Source organism: Macrobrachium rosenbergii, chromosome 3, assembly GCF_040412425.1.
Source record: "Macrobrachium rosenbergii isolate ZJJX-2024 chromosome 3, ASM4041242v1, whole genome shotgun sequence".
NCBI lineage: Eukaryota > Metazoa > Arthropoda > Malacostraca > Decapoda > Palaemonidae > Macrobrachium > Macrobrachium rosenbergii.
In genome coordinates, this window is record NC_089743.1 from 76602940 (window position 1) to 76621575 (window position 18636).

An 18636-nucleotide genomic window follows, 5' to 3' on the forward strand; every position below is an offset into this window, starting at 1 on the left:
GTACCAGTTAGAAACTACTATATAGATATTTAATTACTTGGTAAGTATATATAAAACTTTATTTTATTATAAAAATGTCATTTTATTGTGAAAATAACATTTTCTTTGTCCTCCAAGAAGTCTCTCAAGGAGATGGGAGATTGGCTTTCAGCTAAAAGGGAGCAATGAAAAGTGTCTTTCGCCTTTCCTCCCTCTCTCTCGCTTTATCCGTAGGAGGTATTTATCTTACGTCAGTGGGGAAGCTCCTTTGGGAGTCGCACCTCCTCTCAAGGGGACCTCTCTGGCCTCATCGACTCTTCTCGACGTTGTGTGTTCTCGTCGGCGAAGATAATGTTTTCTTCAGCAGAACTAGACCACCTTGTCAAGGATCTTTTCAAGGTTTTTGAAGTTTTTAGATTTCTTGACTGGACAGTGGGAGCACTGTCTAAGAAAGTAGAGGACTTCCAGGATTTATCGGTAGGCATAGCCTCGGACTGGCTGGGAGTCCTGTCCTCTGTGGACAAGGCCATTAGAGATGTCTCTCTAGAGCTTTCCGCTCTATTTACCTTGGGATTGCTAGAAAAGAGAGAACTCTGGTGCTCCTGTACTACTAAGGGAGTCACACAGATTGCTGAAATCAGCCCTGTTATTTTCGCCTCTGGACCAGCATCACCTCTTCCCTCAGAACACAGTTAAGGAAATTGTGTCCGACCTTCAGAAGAAATCGACGCAAGATTTGTTGGCCCAGTCCTCCATGCATCCCAAGGATTCCCTGCTTTTGCACCCAAGACAGCCTCTCCCATCCAGCAGCAGCCCTTTCTTGGATGTAGACCCAGATCTTAGTTTAGGACTCGTTCCAATGTCCGATTCATGGCCAGGCCCATTAAGAATGGCTCAGCCAAGACTGCCCAAAAAGTGAGAAGGAAGTCCTTCATGCTCCAGTAGGAGCCAGACTCTTAAAGTTTTGGGAAAAGTGGCTGATCAGAGGAGCAGAGCTGTGGATCATCAAGGTTCTGAGGGAGGGCTACGCCATACTGTTCCTGGAGAGCCCCCAATTAGTTACTTCTCCCATCACATTGTTGGCTTACCCGAGGCCCTCAGAGAGACATTCGGCCCTTTTGGGGGAAGTTTCCTCCCTGATCCAAAAGAAGACCATAGGGGAAGTCGAGAACACCAGCACAGAGGGCTTTTATAACTGTCTCTTCATTGTTCTGAAAACATCAGACCAGTCCTCGATGTAAGCACCCTCAACCATTTGTCTGGAAGACAAAATTCAAGATGGAGACAAACCATTCAGTCCTTTCATCCATTCACCAGGACGACTAGATGCTAACTTTATACTGTATATGCAGGATGCATACTTCCACATTCCAGTCCATCCAGACTTCAAGAAGTATCTAAGGTTCGTTTTTCAGGACAAATTTATCAGTTTCGGCCCCTTTGCTTCGGCCTTTCGATGGACCCTCAAGTGTTCATGTGAGTCGTCGCTCCTCTCTCAAAATGGCGCCACTTAATAGGGATCAATGTCAGTCTTTATCAGAAGACTGGCTGCTTTGATCCCTGTCAAAGGAAAAGTGCATGAGGGACTTGACTAAGATTCTTCTTCTTACCAAGGAACTGGGCCTTCTTATCAATCTCCAGAAGTCTCAGTGGACCCCGTCGCAAGAGATCCTCTATTGGGGGATGACTTTCAGCTCTCTGACTTTTCGGGCTTTTCCGTCTCCCAAGTGAATTTCCAGCTGCCTACGGACGGTCCCCAATGTTCTAACCCTTTCGTCTTGCTCAGTTCAACAGTGGATGAGCCTACTGGGGATTCTGGCATCCATAGAGATGTTTGTCAAACTGGGCAGACTGCACATGTGAGTTCTCCAATTCTTTGTAAAGGCCAACTGGGACAGGAAAACACAGCCAGACACTTACGTGTTGCCAATCACCCCAAAGATCAAATCGGACCTGCGATGGTGGCTGTCCGAAGAAAGACACTCAGAAAGGAAGTCCCTTCAACATCTGAGCCCCGACTTAGAGTTTTATTCAGACTCCTTGGGCATAGGCTGGGGAGACCTACTAGAGAATCAGGAAGTATCCAGTACATGGACCCCAGAGTAGTAAAGTCTACATATAGATGTCAGAGAACTGAAAGCGGTTCACCTAGGCCTTCAGTGTTTCTCAACCATGGTCTGCAACAAGACAGTGGTAGTGCATGCAGACAATACTGTGGCCATAGCTTATATCCGGAAACAAGGCAGCACTCATTCCTTTTCTCCTTGCCAGGCAGCTAGAGATCTATTCCTGTGGGCTGATCAAAATCAAGTGATTCTGGTCACCCGATTTAACCAGGGGAAATTTAATGTTTTGGCAGACGAGTTGAGCCATCAGAAGCATATCCTTCCCATCGAATGGACCTTGGATCCCCTGGTTTGTCTGGATCTTTGGAAATTGTGGGGCAAGCCAACATTAGACCTGTTTGCCACCTCCAAGAACCATCGCCTTCCTCTCTTTTGCTCTCCAGCCCGAGATCCTCTTGCTTGGGCAACAGACACCATTCTGCAAGACTGGTCCAATCTGGATCTGTACGCTTTTCCACCCTTCAGCATGATCAGGGAAGTGATTAACAAATTTCAAGCTCACCACAGTGCAACCATGACCCTCACAGCCCTGTTTTGGCCCCTGAAGGAGCGGTTCCCAGACCTCTTCGGTTATCGGTAGGTTTTCCGAGACTCCTTCCCAAAAACCGTCTTTGCACCCTATCGCATGCACACACATAGCTTGTGTGTTTATGGCTTGTATGCCTCTCACGTGCATGCCTATCTTGTGCACATCCATGGCTTGTGCTCCTATAGCATGTGCATCTATGGCTTTTATGCCTATTGCGTGCCCGCCTATGGCTTGTGCGCCTGTCTCTTGCATGCCTATGACTTTTGCCTATCACATGCCCGCCTATGGCTTGTGCACCTGTCGCTTGCACACTTATGGCTTGCACTTGTATCACTTGTGTGCCTTTAGTTTTGTGTGCTTTTCGCTTGCACTTCTACTGGTTGTGCTCTTATCGCATGTGCTCGTATCGTCTGTGCACGTGTCTCCTGCTTGACTATTATCTGCCTATAGAGAATTTTGGCATGTGCTATTGGTTTGGCTTCCATTTAACTAGGCAGGTGGTTGCTGTTAGTAGTCTCAACATTCTGCTTCGGGGATTTTCATTCCTTTTTCAGTTGCAGGAGTTTCTATTGGTAAATAGTTGGTACTGTTTTGTTTTTCCAATTCCCCCTTTGTTTAGAAATGTTCTCATTATCGCACGATTTATATGATCAGAATTTAGAATATCTGGTTGAGCCGACAGGTTTCCAACCGAATCAGTCTTCCATATGAGCCAGAACAAATGGTTTTGCCAGCAGTGTTTAAAGAGGAGTTTTTAACCCTCAGTGGAAGCGTATCAGGGGTTAGTTTAGTGCAATCAGCTGCTGCTCTTCTGCCATTGAGTGTGATAGTCTTTACCCCCAGTCTCTCTGGCATATTTTTGGTAGCTAAGACATATCCTACCTTTTCTGTGGCGGAAGGGCAATTGCTTGTGCTTCTGTTGATTGATGAATTAGGTGTCTGATATACAACCAGTGTATAAGTGGCACAATTTCTTTTTTGAAGTGGTTAAATACGTTCTGTAAGGAGAGGTTAACGTATGATTTTGTGGAAGTAGAACCTTCATTTGAGCTGTATTTCATTAGGTGGCTTTTGTATGTTCAAGGCTTTAATGCAGTTCATGTAAAGGAGCCTCTCCTAAGATTTTTCTTTCTTGATGCCATACGTTGGAGAAAGAGAACTACTTCATAATCAAAGGGTCTCTTTCCAAGTATGGAGGTAGCATTTGGGAAGGACTAATCCCTGTGCAGGTTTTTGATTTTAGAGTTAAAGATATTCTCAAGGTTCAGGGTTTTCTTGCAGAGAAAGTTTTGCCTTTATTTGCATCATTTATTACTGCTATCACTTGTAAGAGGTTTTCAGTCCATACAGGAGTTTTTATTAGCGAAGCAGAGGTCTTCTCATCAAGGTCATATGATTTTGGGGAAGTTTTTTGACCTGGCAAGAATCGGGGTTGGGTTCTTTCCTGTTTCCTGAACATGGGTCAACAGGTGGTCTCTTATCAGATTTGATGTTAGTTTAAGCTCTCATGGGAAGAAGGATCTAGTCCTTTAGATGCATCATTGTAGGTCTGGGGCATGATCGTGGGAGATATAGAATTTCAGGTGTTTAACTGGTATTGGAGGAGGTCTGTTATGCCTATAACCATGAGTTTTTAGCAATCAGAGGAACTTCAAGTAGTGTGTATGTCAAGTAGAGCACAAGTAGCAATGTTATCAGATAAACCATCATCCCTTCTTTAGGTATACAGTATATATATTGAAACACATATGTAGTATATATACATAATGTATAGGTTTATATTTATATTTATATAATATATATATATATATATATATATATATATATATATATATATATATACTTATGACATCATTAAATATTTTTTATCTAACTAGATGATGTCATTATAGGTATGCCTACATTCAGATTTATTAGTTCTAACAGAAACTGGTATAGTTGAAAATTGAGAGTCATTCTGTATGCAGAATACTATTCCTCTTGTTTAGTTGGTCCCTTAGCACACTGTTCCTATCCAGAACAACCCAAGGAAAAGACACAATCTTCCCTGCTTCTGTTCAAACAAGGGTCTTTCCTATTCTGCGTAAAAGGAATATACAATACTGTATTCGACTTTTGGTTATGGATATCTGTCAGTGTAACAACCTAACTGGGGCAAAAGTCTCTCTCTCTCTCTCTCTCTCTCTCTCTCTCTCTCTCTCTCTCTCTCTCTCTCTCTTCAACTGTAACACAGTACTAATGATGCTCCATCATCCACTAACAATATTTCAGTTTTTAGAATTCTAGATGAAGCAATTGTAAACCTGTACCGGCATAAACAACCAAATTGAGATACAGCTGATTGCCGATGTCGTTTACCGTAACTATTGAGCGTTTATTAAGAGTTGCCTTAAAGGTGTCAAGTTGTTAAACCCTGCCAATTCTCAATTGTGGCTTCCATAAGTAAAAATAAAATACATTTTTATTCATTCTTCACGCAATGGAGATCTTAAGAAAGAATACCAGTAAATTAAAGCTGCAGGTTATAGCCGAGGCTGAATAAAACAAATACAGTAATGGGCAGGTGAAAGTGATGTCCAGAACTAGCAAAATCACACTTACTGCTTATGCTATCAAGTAATGTGCACGTTGTAATGCCAACTTTGTTAATTTACAAGAAAAAGTATCTCAGAATTACATTTCTTCTAGCAACTAATGGCAGTCAGCCGAGATTTTGAGAATGTAAACGATATCAAATGCAAATGGCATATGATGACAAGGTTTATATTCAGTAATACAGTAACAGTGCGATAAAAATACTATACATGCAATACACTGTACTGTAATTGGATACAACAAGCAAAACAACCTTTATTTAAATCATCATTAGTATAAATACTGTCTAGTTGTACCGTTTAGCTTGTAAATTATTACTTTTCTCCAGAAGATATTTTGGTTGTTAGAGCTTTTCGGTCTTTAGAATTACAGGTCGAACATCTTTAAGAAAAAAAAATGCATATCATTGATATCCGCTGTGTTTACATGCAGTAATATTACTGTAATGTTTGAAAATTAGTACAGGCAGTCCCCGGTTATCGTCGGGGTTCCGTTTCTGAGGGTGTTGGAGATAACCGAAAATCACCGCTAACCGAAAATCAGTGAATTCGGCGCTTTTTCGACAATTTTCAGGGGTTATCAGCGGATTTTCGGTTATTGGCACCTCTGTTAGGTATGTATCAGTGCCAATACCCAATTATCGGCGCCAATAAGCAGAAATCTGCGATTTTTGGCGCCGAAAATTGCCGATTTTCGTTGCTAGACAAGCACCATAAAACCGAATCACTGTTAACCGAGCCCGCTGTTAACCAGGGACTGCCTGTACAGTAAATCATTTTTTTCATCTTAAATCTATTTGTACGTAATCACGAAAATACTAAAATACTAACATGACATATCAAACCTAGCATTCTGTTTGGAGGAATGTGTCCCGTCATTCAAAACTGCCCACTTATTTTAGATATGCTCTATACATTAGTACTATCCTAAAATACGTACTGTACAGTAGATATAGTTTCAGAATCATCTTACAACATAGCAAAATATGTATGTACATTATGCGCAGTACAGTAGATGACGAGCAAAGTTACATTAGGCAAAAGAAAATGTGCCTGTTTGAATTATAGGGGATACTTAAGAGTAACAGTTGTAGGTGGGTACTTGATATTGTAAGGTGACTTTGAAATGATATTGGGGTATTTTGGGATGATAATTTGGGGTATGTTTTGGTTTGAAATGTTAAGTTGGGCAATGTACTGTTAAAATAGGCAGTTAAAAGCATTTTAGGGCTATATAGTAAACCCCCGTATTCGCGTTATCACGATTCATGGTATTTTTCACTGAGAAATTTTTACTAATTGCCGTATTTTCATATAATTTTCATGACTAAATGCACTTTTTGTGATAAAACTGTTAAAATACTCAGGTATAAGCATTTTTAGAGGGTTTTTCTTGTGTTTAAACTATCAAAATAGGCAGTTCTAAGTGTTTTTAGAGGGGTTTTAAGTATTCTCGGATTGGTATGCATCTCCCGCGTACGGGGGTTTACTCTATTTACTTAAGAGTAGCAGTTGTAGAAAGGTAATGTAAGATGACTTTGGGTGTTTTGGAGTGGTGGTTTGGGGTGTATTTTTGTTTGAAATGATATTAAATTGCTTTAGTATGGTAATTTAAGATATATTTTTGTTTGAACTATTAAAATGGGCAGTAAACTGTTAAAATAAGCAGTTATAACCATTTTAGTTTAAGGGGTACAGGGTATTTGGCAGCTATAAGCAGTTATAAGTGTTTTTAGAGGAGATTTTGCATTTCGGCAGTGTGTTCTGGAAGCTATCCCTGCGAAAAAGTAGGGGTCTACTGTATTCATAGAAAACTGAGTGTTCTCGTTTATTTGTTTCAATCTGTCGAACTACCACTGGCACAGAAGTAAAAGCTATATAATGGAGAGGTAAGTACAGTATTTAAAAAATATATCTTAAATTAAGTATTTATATTTTGTTTCAAGAAATGTATTTCCCATTTAGTCATGATTAAATATTTACGATACTTACCTTTCTTCCTTCAGATGCATCTACTGTTAAATAGTCTGAGATGACACACAGGAAAATTGATTTAAGGCCAACCAGTAAGTACAATACTTTCAGATTTTTATTTGTTGTTTTGACTTGAAAGGTGATAATGTTGAATTTGGGTAGTAAATTTGTAAATAGTTAATGATTTTTCTATATTAGCATAACAACTACAGTAGTATTAATGCATATATTTTTTTGGTATGTATTTTGTTTATTATAAGAGGAAAATTTTTTCAGTTACATAACTTTTTCTGATATGTCCAGATTTTTTTTATTATTTAAGACTGCTTGATAAATGTTGCTGCTAGCTGTGCAAAAACTGGTAGCCAGAGAGGAATCCTCATTGTGCTTCAGCTTTATACTTGGTTTGGACACCAGCTGGTGCTTTTCATAAGTTCTTACTCTTTTTCAATTGTTATTCTTTGCCATAGCAGTAAAAGGAACCCATATACCAAGTTGTTAAACATTTTTGTATGTTTTAAGTCTGGAATTAGCAAACCAGCAAGAGCATAATACTGTTATACAAAATTTATTATACAATACGGTATATTTATAACGTATGTGAAGTTAAAGCCAGAATTAAGTACAGTATATAATATGAAATAGAATCGGTAGTTCGACAGATTGAAATAAAAAGCGAGAACACTTGGTATTCTATGAATATCTGTTTCTATCCGTCTACTTCCCCCATCCCCCACCAGAGGAATGATTAGTACAAACACCCGTAGCTGGTCAGTCTACTTCTGTCACTGGTTTCGGTAGAAAATTGTCAGAGAGTTATCTGTGCTTGGTTTTCTGTTGACGACTTGTTTTGTGGATTTACTTGAATTTTCTCTGGGATATGGGTAGTAATGATGGAATAAGAACCTGTAAGTTCTGCTGATCCTTATGACACGTGTGAAATGTTGAGGAAAAGAGTGTACGCTAATGTGAATGACCATTGTCAAGTATGTGAATATTGGCCAAATGAATTTATAGTAAACTTGGTGAAACATCGTAAGTGAAGAGAGACTGATTGTTTGAAAAGGCAGCAAAAGAAGCAAGAGGTTAAGTCTGCTAAGGCTAATGCTAAGGGAGTGCATGATTTATTTCCTTCCCCTTCTAGTAACTTTGTTTGGACCTCTTCTTCTCTACATTTTGATACTCCTACTAGAGCTTCCTAATTGATTCAGGACATAAAATTTGATAGAATTGAATCAGATATGAAGGGTTTACAGGACTCAATAAATCAGTTAGCCGAAGTTTCACGGAATATTTTATCACTGTTGCCCTCCCTGGGGTGTCGGTTGGTTTTGGGTAATTCCCCTGTGTTAGAGGAAGGGTCAGTGCTCCCGCTCCTAAAGAGTCATGCCCTTGGTACATCCTGTCGTGCTCCCTTGCTGCCTGGAGCAACAGGGAACCAGGACGTCAGGGAGAGGTGTGGATCTGTGCCCACTGTCCCCTTCCTCTGGCCAGCCTGACAGCAGTGCAGGCATCAGACTTTGTTTGCTGAAGGATCGCTCGGGTAGGGTAAAGAGAAGCCGCCTGACTTCTTCACCATGTTTAAGCTTGACGGCATCGGGACATCTTGTTAGTAATGGTTCTTCTTGTCTTTCTGATAATGTTAGTAGAATGAATGATATTAAGGATCATTCGCAGTCTAGGACTTGTGTTAAAGATCCTGTAGTTTCTAGAGATGTGTGTAGAGGTTCCTCTTCTTGCCGTGTTTCTCAGGATTCGTTGGCTATGGAGAAGGTGTGCGCCGCACAGTCGGTTACTTGCAGTTCTCCTGCACCTAGCACAGTTTTCCGCCTTTTGCTGCAAAGCCATGTGTCCTTGAGTCTCGCTACTGTGCAGTCTACCTCTATGAAGGTTTCTCATTCTGTTGGTCAGAGTGCAAAGCTCTGCTCTTGTTCTTCTTGATGTCTGTCTCCTGCGTGTGCTTCCCGCATGCAGCTTTCGCCTGTGCATGCGTCACCTATGAGGCTATCGCCTGTACCGATAGCGTCTGGACTACCTTCTGGTATGGCATTCAACAGCACATTCTTTACCAATGTGGCCAGCGCCTGTGCTACCTTAAGTTTTTATGGCATTTGCCTTTGTGCCTAGTGCCTACTAAACACTGTCATTCTATTAATCTTTGCTCTCGGTCTCCAGTGCATCATGTTCACGTGACGTCTTACTCGGACTCTTGGAGAGACTTAGATTGTGCTTCAGGTTCTCAGACTTGGACCAGCAGTGATGCTTCTCACTTTTTGCCTTAGGGATTCTTCTTCTCCACATAGAGATTCTCCAGCTAAGCGTGTTCGTGTTTCAGCGCCTCTTCCAATTGCAGGAGTTTCGGCCCATAATGAAGGAATTGCGATTTTGGCTGTAGTTTCCCATGGTCCAGTAATTGGCTCGGTGTCGCGAGTTGTTTCCTGATCAGAACTTAGATTTGTTCATTGAAGCGGGAAATGTTCAACAACCAAGACATATGCTTTTCGAGTCGGAGAAAGCCATTTCATTGGTGGCAGCTAAGGAGGAGATGCTACCTAGGGGAGAAGTTGTTAGAGAGTTAGCTTTGAATCAACCGAATGCTACTTTTCCACCTTAGCTAGCGGAAGTAGTGGCCCCAGTTATGAAAGATATTGTCAGCCCAGACTCAGTGGTCAAGCCCCTTTTTCTTCCTTGTTGTTGGAGGTACAGGTTGTAGGGTCTTCTATCAGTGATGTAATGGGCTCTGGTGCAGAACCTAATGAAGAGACAGACATGACTTCTTTTAAGAAATTATTGGTTTTATGTAAGAAGTGCCCGAATTATTTTGCGGAAGTGAATAAGCCTGACATGTTTTCATGTAGGGAGGAAAACCTGGGCCAATCATTTTTTCCTTCTTGTGTGCCTTAATTCTATAAGGCTGTATTAGTAGATTCAAGGCTGTTGGACATATTTTGGATCAGAAGTCCTCATCCAAGAACGCCTCCCCTTTTCTGTCACTGTATGTGGGTAAAAGGAAAGCTGATTCTTACTCTAATGGCCTTCTTCCTAGTCTTGAGGTGGCTTCGGGGAAGGATTCGGCATTCTTCTCGCTCTTGGATCTTTTGAAAAAGAGAATGGTCAACAAAGGAAAGGTAGTGTTTTCTCAAGCGGAATTGAATTCTCATATCAAAGCTGTGTTTAGAACCTTGGAGATACTCTCATTCATGGATATGTCTGTGGGAGTGATTGATGGTTGTGTCCGTGAACTTTCTTCCTTGGTACCTCAGGACTCTGCTCTAGGCAAGGAAGTTTTGGATTTTATTGGCTGTTTAGATGGAGCAGTAAAGGATGCTGTGGGCAAGAGTGATCACGCTTATACCAGTTTGGTTTTTAAGAAAGGTGAACATTTGTGTTCTTATCTTGCCAAGTCTCTGACAGATTCATAAAAGGCTGCTGTCTTTTTTCAGCCTCAGTTGGATAAATCTTGGGTTCTGAAGCTTGATCATCCATTGCACAGGAAGTAGAGAAAGCAGAAATATGATCTTTAATAGTTAAGGCTTAGACAACCAAGCTTCCTCTTCCTCCTCACCATAAGCCCTCTACTTCAGTGGGAGTTTCTCATTTCGGATGGAATTCAGTTAGACCTTTTAGATCTAAGGAGACATTTCGAGGATCCTCCAGAGGATCCAGTAAGTCATTTAAGGGACCTGTTAAGTCATCAAAATGAAGTTTCCAATCCTCAGTTGCTAGTAGGAGGAAGGCTTCCACATTTTTTGAAAGTATGGAAAGATCTGGGTACTGATCCCTGGGTTGTGGTGGTGCTAAGGGATGGTTACTTGATTTCATTTGTAAACCCTCCTTCCGCTGTCAGATTCTCCAGTGACTCTCTCTTTGTATCTCCGCGTTCAGGAGAAGCACAAAATCCTTCAGTTAGAGATCTTGAAATTTTTAGAGAAAGAAGCAATACAAGAAGTTGTAGAGCCAGGCCCTGGCCTCTGCAATCGCCTGGCACCACAAGTTTTCACAAGGGTTTTGGCTCCTTTAGGAAGGTGGGCCCATTTGTTGGGCATAAAGATGACCGTGTACTTGGACTACTGGCTCATTCTGGCTCCCACATTGGAGGGCATTCTGAGGGCAAGAGAAATGATTTTGAGTCTAGCTCAGTCGCTGGGGATACAGGCAGCCCCCACTTATCGGCGACATTGGTTAACAGCATTTTGGTTTTACAACGCTTGGCTAATGACATCGTTAACCAGATTTTCGGTGCTGGTAAGCAGTTTATCAACATTGGTAGGCAGTTTATTGGCGTCAGTTGGCAGTTTATTGGCACTGGTAAGTGATTTTCGGCACCAGTAAGTGGTTTATCGGAGGCAATAAGCAGTTTATTGGTGCCAATCGGTGCTTACGGCATCGTAAACACCATTTATTACTATAATTACTGTGATATTCCGGTTATCGATGATTTTCAGTTATCGGCGTTTGGCTGGGAATGGAACCCCCACCGTTAAACCGGGGACTGCCTGTAGTCAAATTTCTCAAAGTCCACCCTGTCTCCTTCACAGGAGATTACTTATCTCAGGATCGGGATCAACACTATGAATTTTAAGGTTTTCCCTACGATGAAACATGTAGATTCTCTGCTGTCAACTCTCAAAGAGTTTCGAAGCTGTAGGACTGTTCATACGAAGAAATAGTCGTCCCTGTTAGGGCACGTCTTCGCTGGAGAAACTTGTACCAGGGGCAAGGCTAAGAATGTGGCCTCTGCAATTTTTTCTCAGGCAGCACTAGGATCAGAATGTGCTCCCCGGTTCTCATATGGTGGTAGTTACCAGGGATCTGGAAGAAACTTTCCAGTGGTGGAGAGACAAACCTCGTCTTTGGCAAGGATTATTGCTGGTTCTCAAGAACCCAGAAGTGTCGTTGTATACAGACACATCAGACAAAGGCTGGAGAGTGATTGGAGGCGAAAAGCAGCTGTCAGGTCTGTGGACTCAAGAGGAACAGCATCTGCATATCAGTCTTTGGGAACCATTGGCAATATGGAAAGGACTGCAGGAGCTGGGGGACCTAGTATGCAGTCAAACAGTGGTGGTCTTTTTGGATAACTCCACATTGCTGGCGCACCTGAAGCACCAAGGGGCGACAAAGTCTGGGTCTCTCTTTCAGTTGACAAGGCAGATGCTCTTGTGGTCAGAGAGCAAGAACATTGCCCTACTGCCTTAGTTTGCTCCTGGGAGAACGAACATTCCAGCAGATGTTCTGAGTCAAAAGGATCTTGTAATAGTAACGGAGTGAGCCTTACATCCGGAGGCCTGCAACAATTTGCGGAAGCTGTGGATGCTCCCCTTCATAGACCTGTTTGCAACCAGGAGGAATCATCGGCTGCCCATGGTGTGTTCACCCGTTCAAAAGCCTCTGGGTTGGGTAGTAGATGCCATGTTATTAGACTGTCAGGTCTAGACTGTTATACAGTACTTCCCCTTGTTATGATACAAAAAACCATCAGCAAGCTAGGCAGTTCTGTAAGTTGTCGCATGACCTTGATTACCCCTTGGTGGCCAAGGAAGATCTGGTTTCCAGACTTGCTTCAGTGGTTAATAGATCTGCCCAGACTTCTCCCTGTTAGGAAAATTTCATAAAGCAACCAAGGGAGGAAAGATATCATCACAACCCGCACATGCCACAGCTGAGTGCGTGGAGACTTCCACCATCTCCTTGAGAGCTTGTAGGAAGGCCATTATCAGTGCCAGGAAGGATTCCACATATCAGATCTCCCAACACCAGTGGTCTGCGTATAGGTCCAGGTGTCAAGGTGAGGGATTTTCCAGCACCCATACCTCTATAAACAACATCATTAAGTTTCTGTTATTTCTCAGATATGAGAAAAAGTTCTCAATAGCAGCCATTAAAGGCTATAGGGTCATGTTGGCTTCTGTTCTTAGACATGTAGGTCTGCATCTGGCTGAGGACAAAGATATCAAAGATATCATGAGAGGTTTTCTGCAGGAGGTTCCCAGGTGTCTGGTGCCCTCTTTTATCTTGGGACCTAGATGTTGTTGTAAGGTTTCCCTTGTCACCACCTTTTGAACCTTTGGAACAGGCCTCATTGAGAGGACTTTCAATAAAATCTCTCTTCTTGGTGGTCTTGGCTACAGCTAAGAGGGTGAGTGAAATACAAGCTTTGTCTTTTAGGGTAGGTTTTGTTAATGACAAGGCAGTTCTTTCCTTTCCACCTTTGTTTCGGGTGAAGAATGATTTTAGGGCTAAGCCTTTGCATAGAACAGTGCCCTTACCCAGTTTGGAATCTTTGGTACCCAATGATTTAGATTCCCTTTTGTGTCCTGTGAGGGCTTTAAGGATGTACCTGAATTGAACTTAAGACATCAGAGCTAATGTAAAGAATCTCTTTTGTAGTGTCCGGAAGCCAGACCTTCCAATGAGTGAAAATGCAATGACCTTTTTCATTAGTCCTAGGTGAAGGAGTAATGTCATGTTGGTTTACCTTGATGGTAAACCAACATGACATTCAAGCGGTGGCTACATCTTTGAATTTTGGAAAAACTTATCCTTAGAGAAAGTTATTGAGGCCACCCAGTGGCATTGTAATTCTGTTTTTGTAATGAATTATCTTTGCAATGTAGAAATTCAATACGATATGTGCAGGGGATATTATGTCCTGAATCAGCTGGTAACTTTTCTGTCTGCAGTTTTTAGCTCCATATGTGTTTCACTGGGAAGCTTGGGGGTACTCATGGTTGAGTACAGTATAGGAAGTGTACCTTCATGCCTGTAGGTACTAGTTGCTTATGCATTGTTGGCTCTGCTGGGTTTTGGCACAGTAACCCTACCCTCCCTTCTGCTGAAGGGGGCATCTTCCAAAGAGACCTCAGATATCTTCATGGTGAGGTTCTTGTTCCTGAGTGACAATCATCTGAAGGTGGCAGTAATAGCTGGTGGATTGGTTTCACTAGGTAAGCAAACACTTATTTGTACATATTTGTATTATATGAAGTAGCTTTTTAAAGGGCTTGCTAATTTTCACTTTGCCCACCTTCATGTTAAATGTGTGAATCAGCTATATAATGGAGAGGTAATGTTCATTTCAAAAATATAAATACTTTAATGTAAGATTTATTTTTTAAATACTCGCGTCTCCTTTATATCAGAAGTAGACTGACCGGCTACAGGTGTTGGTACCTATCGTTCCCTGGGCTGGGGAAGGGGGAAGTAGATGGATAGAAATAGATATTCATAGAAAACTGAATGTTCTCATTTTTTATTTCAATTTGTCAAACTACCACTGGCGCGGAAGTAAAAGCTATATAATGGAGAGGTAAGTACAGTATTTAAAAAATAAATCTTAAATTAAGTATTTATATTTTTAGACTAGTATCTTAAACAAGTTTTCTCTGCTCTGTTGAGTGATGTAAAAATTGAAAACACAAGATTAATATTGTATTTGAAAACTACCTAGTATGGAGTACAGAAAAATTAACTGCACTTGATCAATTTGGTCATGTGGAGGACCATATTCAAAGAGGTTTTGAGTGTAATGAAATACATACAGTAAGTCTCGCAGTAATTTTACTTCTGAAAGACATATGGTATTACTTGGACACATGTCATATTGTAAATACTGCACTACATGACTGTGTATTTGTAGGCCACCTGCCCTTGCTTGTAAACACTCCCTGACAGACCAGATATTCCCTGCGTAAATGGATAATATTTATTCATACACTGATAAATTAACAAGTGTATCCCACAAGGTGATTTTCTAAATTTCTATATTTTTCACTGCCTAGGACTTACGACATACCCAGTGTATTTTTATCATCACCATAATGAGAGCACATACTGTACTTGGGCCAGTAAAATCTGTATTAAGATATTACAGTACTGGTAAATGGAAAGTGAATTATGGTCTTCAACTAAAACTTCAAGAAAAGATGTGACCAAAATGTGGTAACAATTAATGAAAGCATCAACTGTGCCTTTTTAAGCTGAGTTTTGGGGTAATGCATGATGGAGGTTCTTATGTGGCTATTAAAATTATATACATGTGTTAAGTACTTGATGTCTGTACAGTACTATTAAAGTGAGCAGTTTTCCAACATGTGTAGAGGAGATACAGGCAAGCAAAATATTTTATGATCTTTCATACAGTACTGTATTGTGATGCTAGTTTAACTAGTAATCATTAAAACTAGATTCTTTGCATTTATAATCTATTAAGTTTTTACAACAGAATATTCTATTGCAAGGTAGAATTAAACTTAATATGACATTTTCATATATGTAGCTTATCAAGTAACTACATAGCTATACTTTCTACACGTTCGGCAGTTAAAAATTTTGAAGTTCGTGGTAGCAATTCAATTGTTATACGTGTAGGTAATGACCCTGCCCTCTGCCGACGTTCAGTGCAACATTGATTGTTTTGGTGGTTTGGTTTTGAAGTTTTCTTCAACGCTTTTCTAAGGAATTGGTGAAATATTGTTGATTTTGGTAGCTTTTCAGTTTGTTATTCTCCCAATCACTCCCATGCTGAGCGCCAGTTGTTGGTTCCTAAACGTTCTTCCAGCAAACACTCTTCTGGGTTTCAACATGAACATTCAGTATATTCACCAGAGCGCCATGCAGTCTCTGAACACCAGTTGGACTCCCAAGCGCCCATCTCGGACTCCAGAGTGCCCGTCACGTTCTCCAGAGCACCCGTCTCGTAAGCACTCAGTGTCATCCGAGCGCCCGGCGCCAACCAAGCGTTTGCCGCCAACCGAGCATTCGCCCCCAGCCGAGCCCCCATACTCTTCTGCTTCGCCTGCTTTTGTGTCAGAGAGCTCGTATTTTGTACATATTAAAAAACAGTTGGATGATGTGCTTGGCTTGCTGCACAAGGCGCCAACCTCGCTTAAGCCTTCTTGAGAGGCTTCTTTGTCTCCATGGACTTCTGAAGAGGAAGAGGTTGTCCAGGAGCCCACTCCTACTGCATATGCTTTGTTAGTGCAGTACTTTTTAGCGTCTTTCCCCTCGCATTTCCATCCAGCCTCTGGTTTCGCCTACCTCTACCTTTCTGATAAGGAATCAGACGCTACCTCTTGCCTACTGAAGATGGTTCTCTCTTCCTGAGCTAGGAAGGCTCTCAAGGAAGTAGAGGATTGTTGTCTGTTAAGAGGGAGCAAGGGAAGGCCACTTTTGCTTTTCCTTCAGCAAGATTGACAGCTAGGAGATATCCCTCCTATTCTACAGGAGAAGCTCCTTCCTTGGGAGGCGCTGCCTCTTCCCAACATGACTTCTCAGGATTAAACGACTCGGTGAGATGTTCAGCTTTTTCTTCAGCTAAGGTGTTCTTTGCCTCGTCGGAATTCGACCGTTTTGTGAAACACCTATCTAAGGTTCTCGAGGTGTTCAGTTTTCTGGACTGGACGATAAGAGCGCTAGCTAGGAAGATTGAAGAACACGATGTACTAGCAACGGACTTGTCTTCTGACTGGCTAGGTGTCTTATCCTGCATGGATAAGGCAGTAAGGGATGGCTCCTCTGAACTGGCAGCTCTTTTTGCTATTGGAGTCCTCAAGAAGAGGGAACTGTGGCTTCAACAGACAGTCGTTGGAAAGGCATCTCTCTGGATGTACGTCAATTGTCGTCCGACTCTCAAGACTCCAGCCTGGACTTGGAAGCACTGCAAGCGCTTTTAGGTTCGTCTCATCCATTGAAGAGGCAAGCAGGCGATGCTGGCTGCTCTTCTCCAGTGCCCAGTTAGCGGTTTAAGGAGCTGGGCGCAATCCTCAACCTTCTTGCAGCACATGGAACACTCCAGATTATTTCTCTCCTGAGCATACTTCTTTTGGGTGCCAGTATTTGGCTCCAAGTGCCCAACAATACCTCGCAGATGCCTGTGGTCTTTGTTCAAGCACCTATCTCTTCACGAGCGTCAAAACGCCAGCTCCCGAGAGTCCGCCAGCAGTTTCCGAGCGCCTGGCGATGGCTCCTGAGTGCTCGGCACCAGTTGCCAAGCTCCCAACGCCCGGCAGCAATCCCAAGCCCCTGGCACCAGCTCCCGAGCGCCTGGCACCAACTCTTCAGTTTCAATCTCTTGCTCAGAGCACCAAGCGCCAGTAGCGGGTCTCCTAGCCTAAGCAGCTCTCCTTCAGTATTTGTGGGCAAGTTTTCCTACCCTTTTTTGGCTCCTGCTAGCCCCGGTCTCACCTACCTTGACCTTCTCTGATGAGGAGCCATCCAGATGACAGACCTATGCTCCCCACATAGTGCTTTCCTCGTCCTCTAGGAAGGAACTCAAGGAGATTGAAGTTTGGTTTTCTGCTAAGAGGGAGCAAGGTAGGGCTTCCTTCATTTTTCCTCCCTCACGCTTAATCCTTAGGAGGTTTCTTTCCTATGCCACTGGGGAAGCTCCTTCCAGACGCTCGCCGTTTTCGTCGGCAAAAATTATGTTTTCTTTGGCAGAACTTGACTCCTTATCAAGACCTCTTTAAGTTGTTTGAAGTTTACAGTTTCTGGGACTGGATGGTAAGAGTGCTAGCCAAGAAGATTGAAGATTGCAATAGTTTGTGGAGACTTTGCCTTGGACTGGCTAGGAGTCCCTTCTCATGCAGACAAGCCATCAGGGATGGCTCTCTTGAACTTGCAGCTCTTTTCTTTTTGGGGGTTTTGAAGGAAAGAGGTTTTTGGTACTCCCATTCTACTAAAGGAGTCACTCTGTCCCAGAAGTCAGTCCTTTAATAAAAGTTGACTTATGATCTTCTGGCGCATTCCTCCAAACACCCCAAGGATTCGTCTGCATTGTTTCTAAGACAGTTTCTCCTCTCCAGCAACATCCCTTTCATGAGAGTAAGCTAAAGTCCAGTCTAGGTCCTGCTCCAATGTCTGCTTCTTGACTGGGAAGTTTCCTGGATGTGATCTCCAGAAGAACACAACCTTCACATCAAGGTCAGAGAGCTGAAAGCTATTCACTTAGGTCTTCTGTGCTTCTCGACTCTAGTTCACAACAAGACTGTCAGTCCATTCAGACAATAACACAGCCCTAACTTACATATGAAGTGAGGCGGCTCTCACTCTTTTTCTCTCTGACAGACAGCAAGAGACCTTCTACTGTGGACAGATTAAATCGAGTGAGTCTAGTCACTTGATTTTTTTCAGGACAAACTAAATTCTGATGGATGAGCTGAGCTGTTGATTAGTAGGTCCTTCCCACTGAGTGGACCTTGGATCCCTTGGTCTATTGGAATCTGCGATACTATGGGACAGGCTGACATTGGACCTGTTTGCCACCTCAAGGAACCATTGCCTTCCTCTTTTTTGTTCTCAGGCCCCGGGCCCTCTAGCATGGGCAACAGGTGCCATGCAGCAAGATTGGTCCCACTTGGAACAAAAACTATCAGAAGGAGCTCAAGTTCTTGCCCAAGAAATGAGGAAGAAGTCTTCCGTGCACAAGTGGGAG

At 42.3% G+C, this 18636-nt stretch overlaps 1 protein-coding gene across 1 annotated transcript in view; it reads left to right on the plus strand.

Annotated features, from left to right (window-relative positions):
• The window catches only part of LOC136851590 (polyamine-transporting ATPase 13A2-like), a 227693-nt gene that overhangs the window by 7068 nt on the left and 201989 nt on the right, over positions 1–18636 (plus strand). Inside the window, exon 2 of the mRNA XM_067125881.1 lies at positions 7235–7294. Coding sequence (XP_066981982.1) covers positions 7261–7294 — 34 coding nt within the window. The 5' untranslated portion in view covers positions 7235–7260. The remainder of the gene's footprint in view (positions 1–7234; positions 7295–18636) is intronic.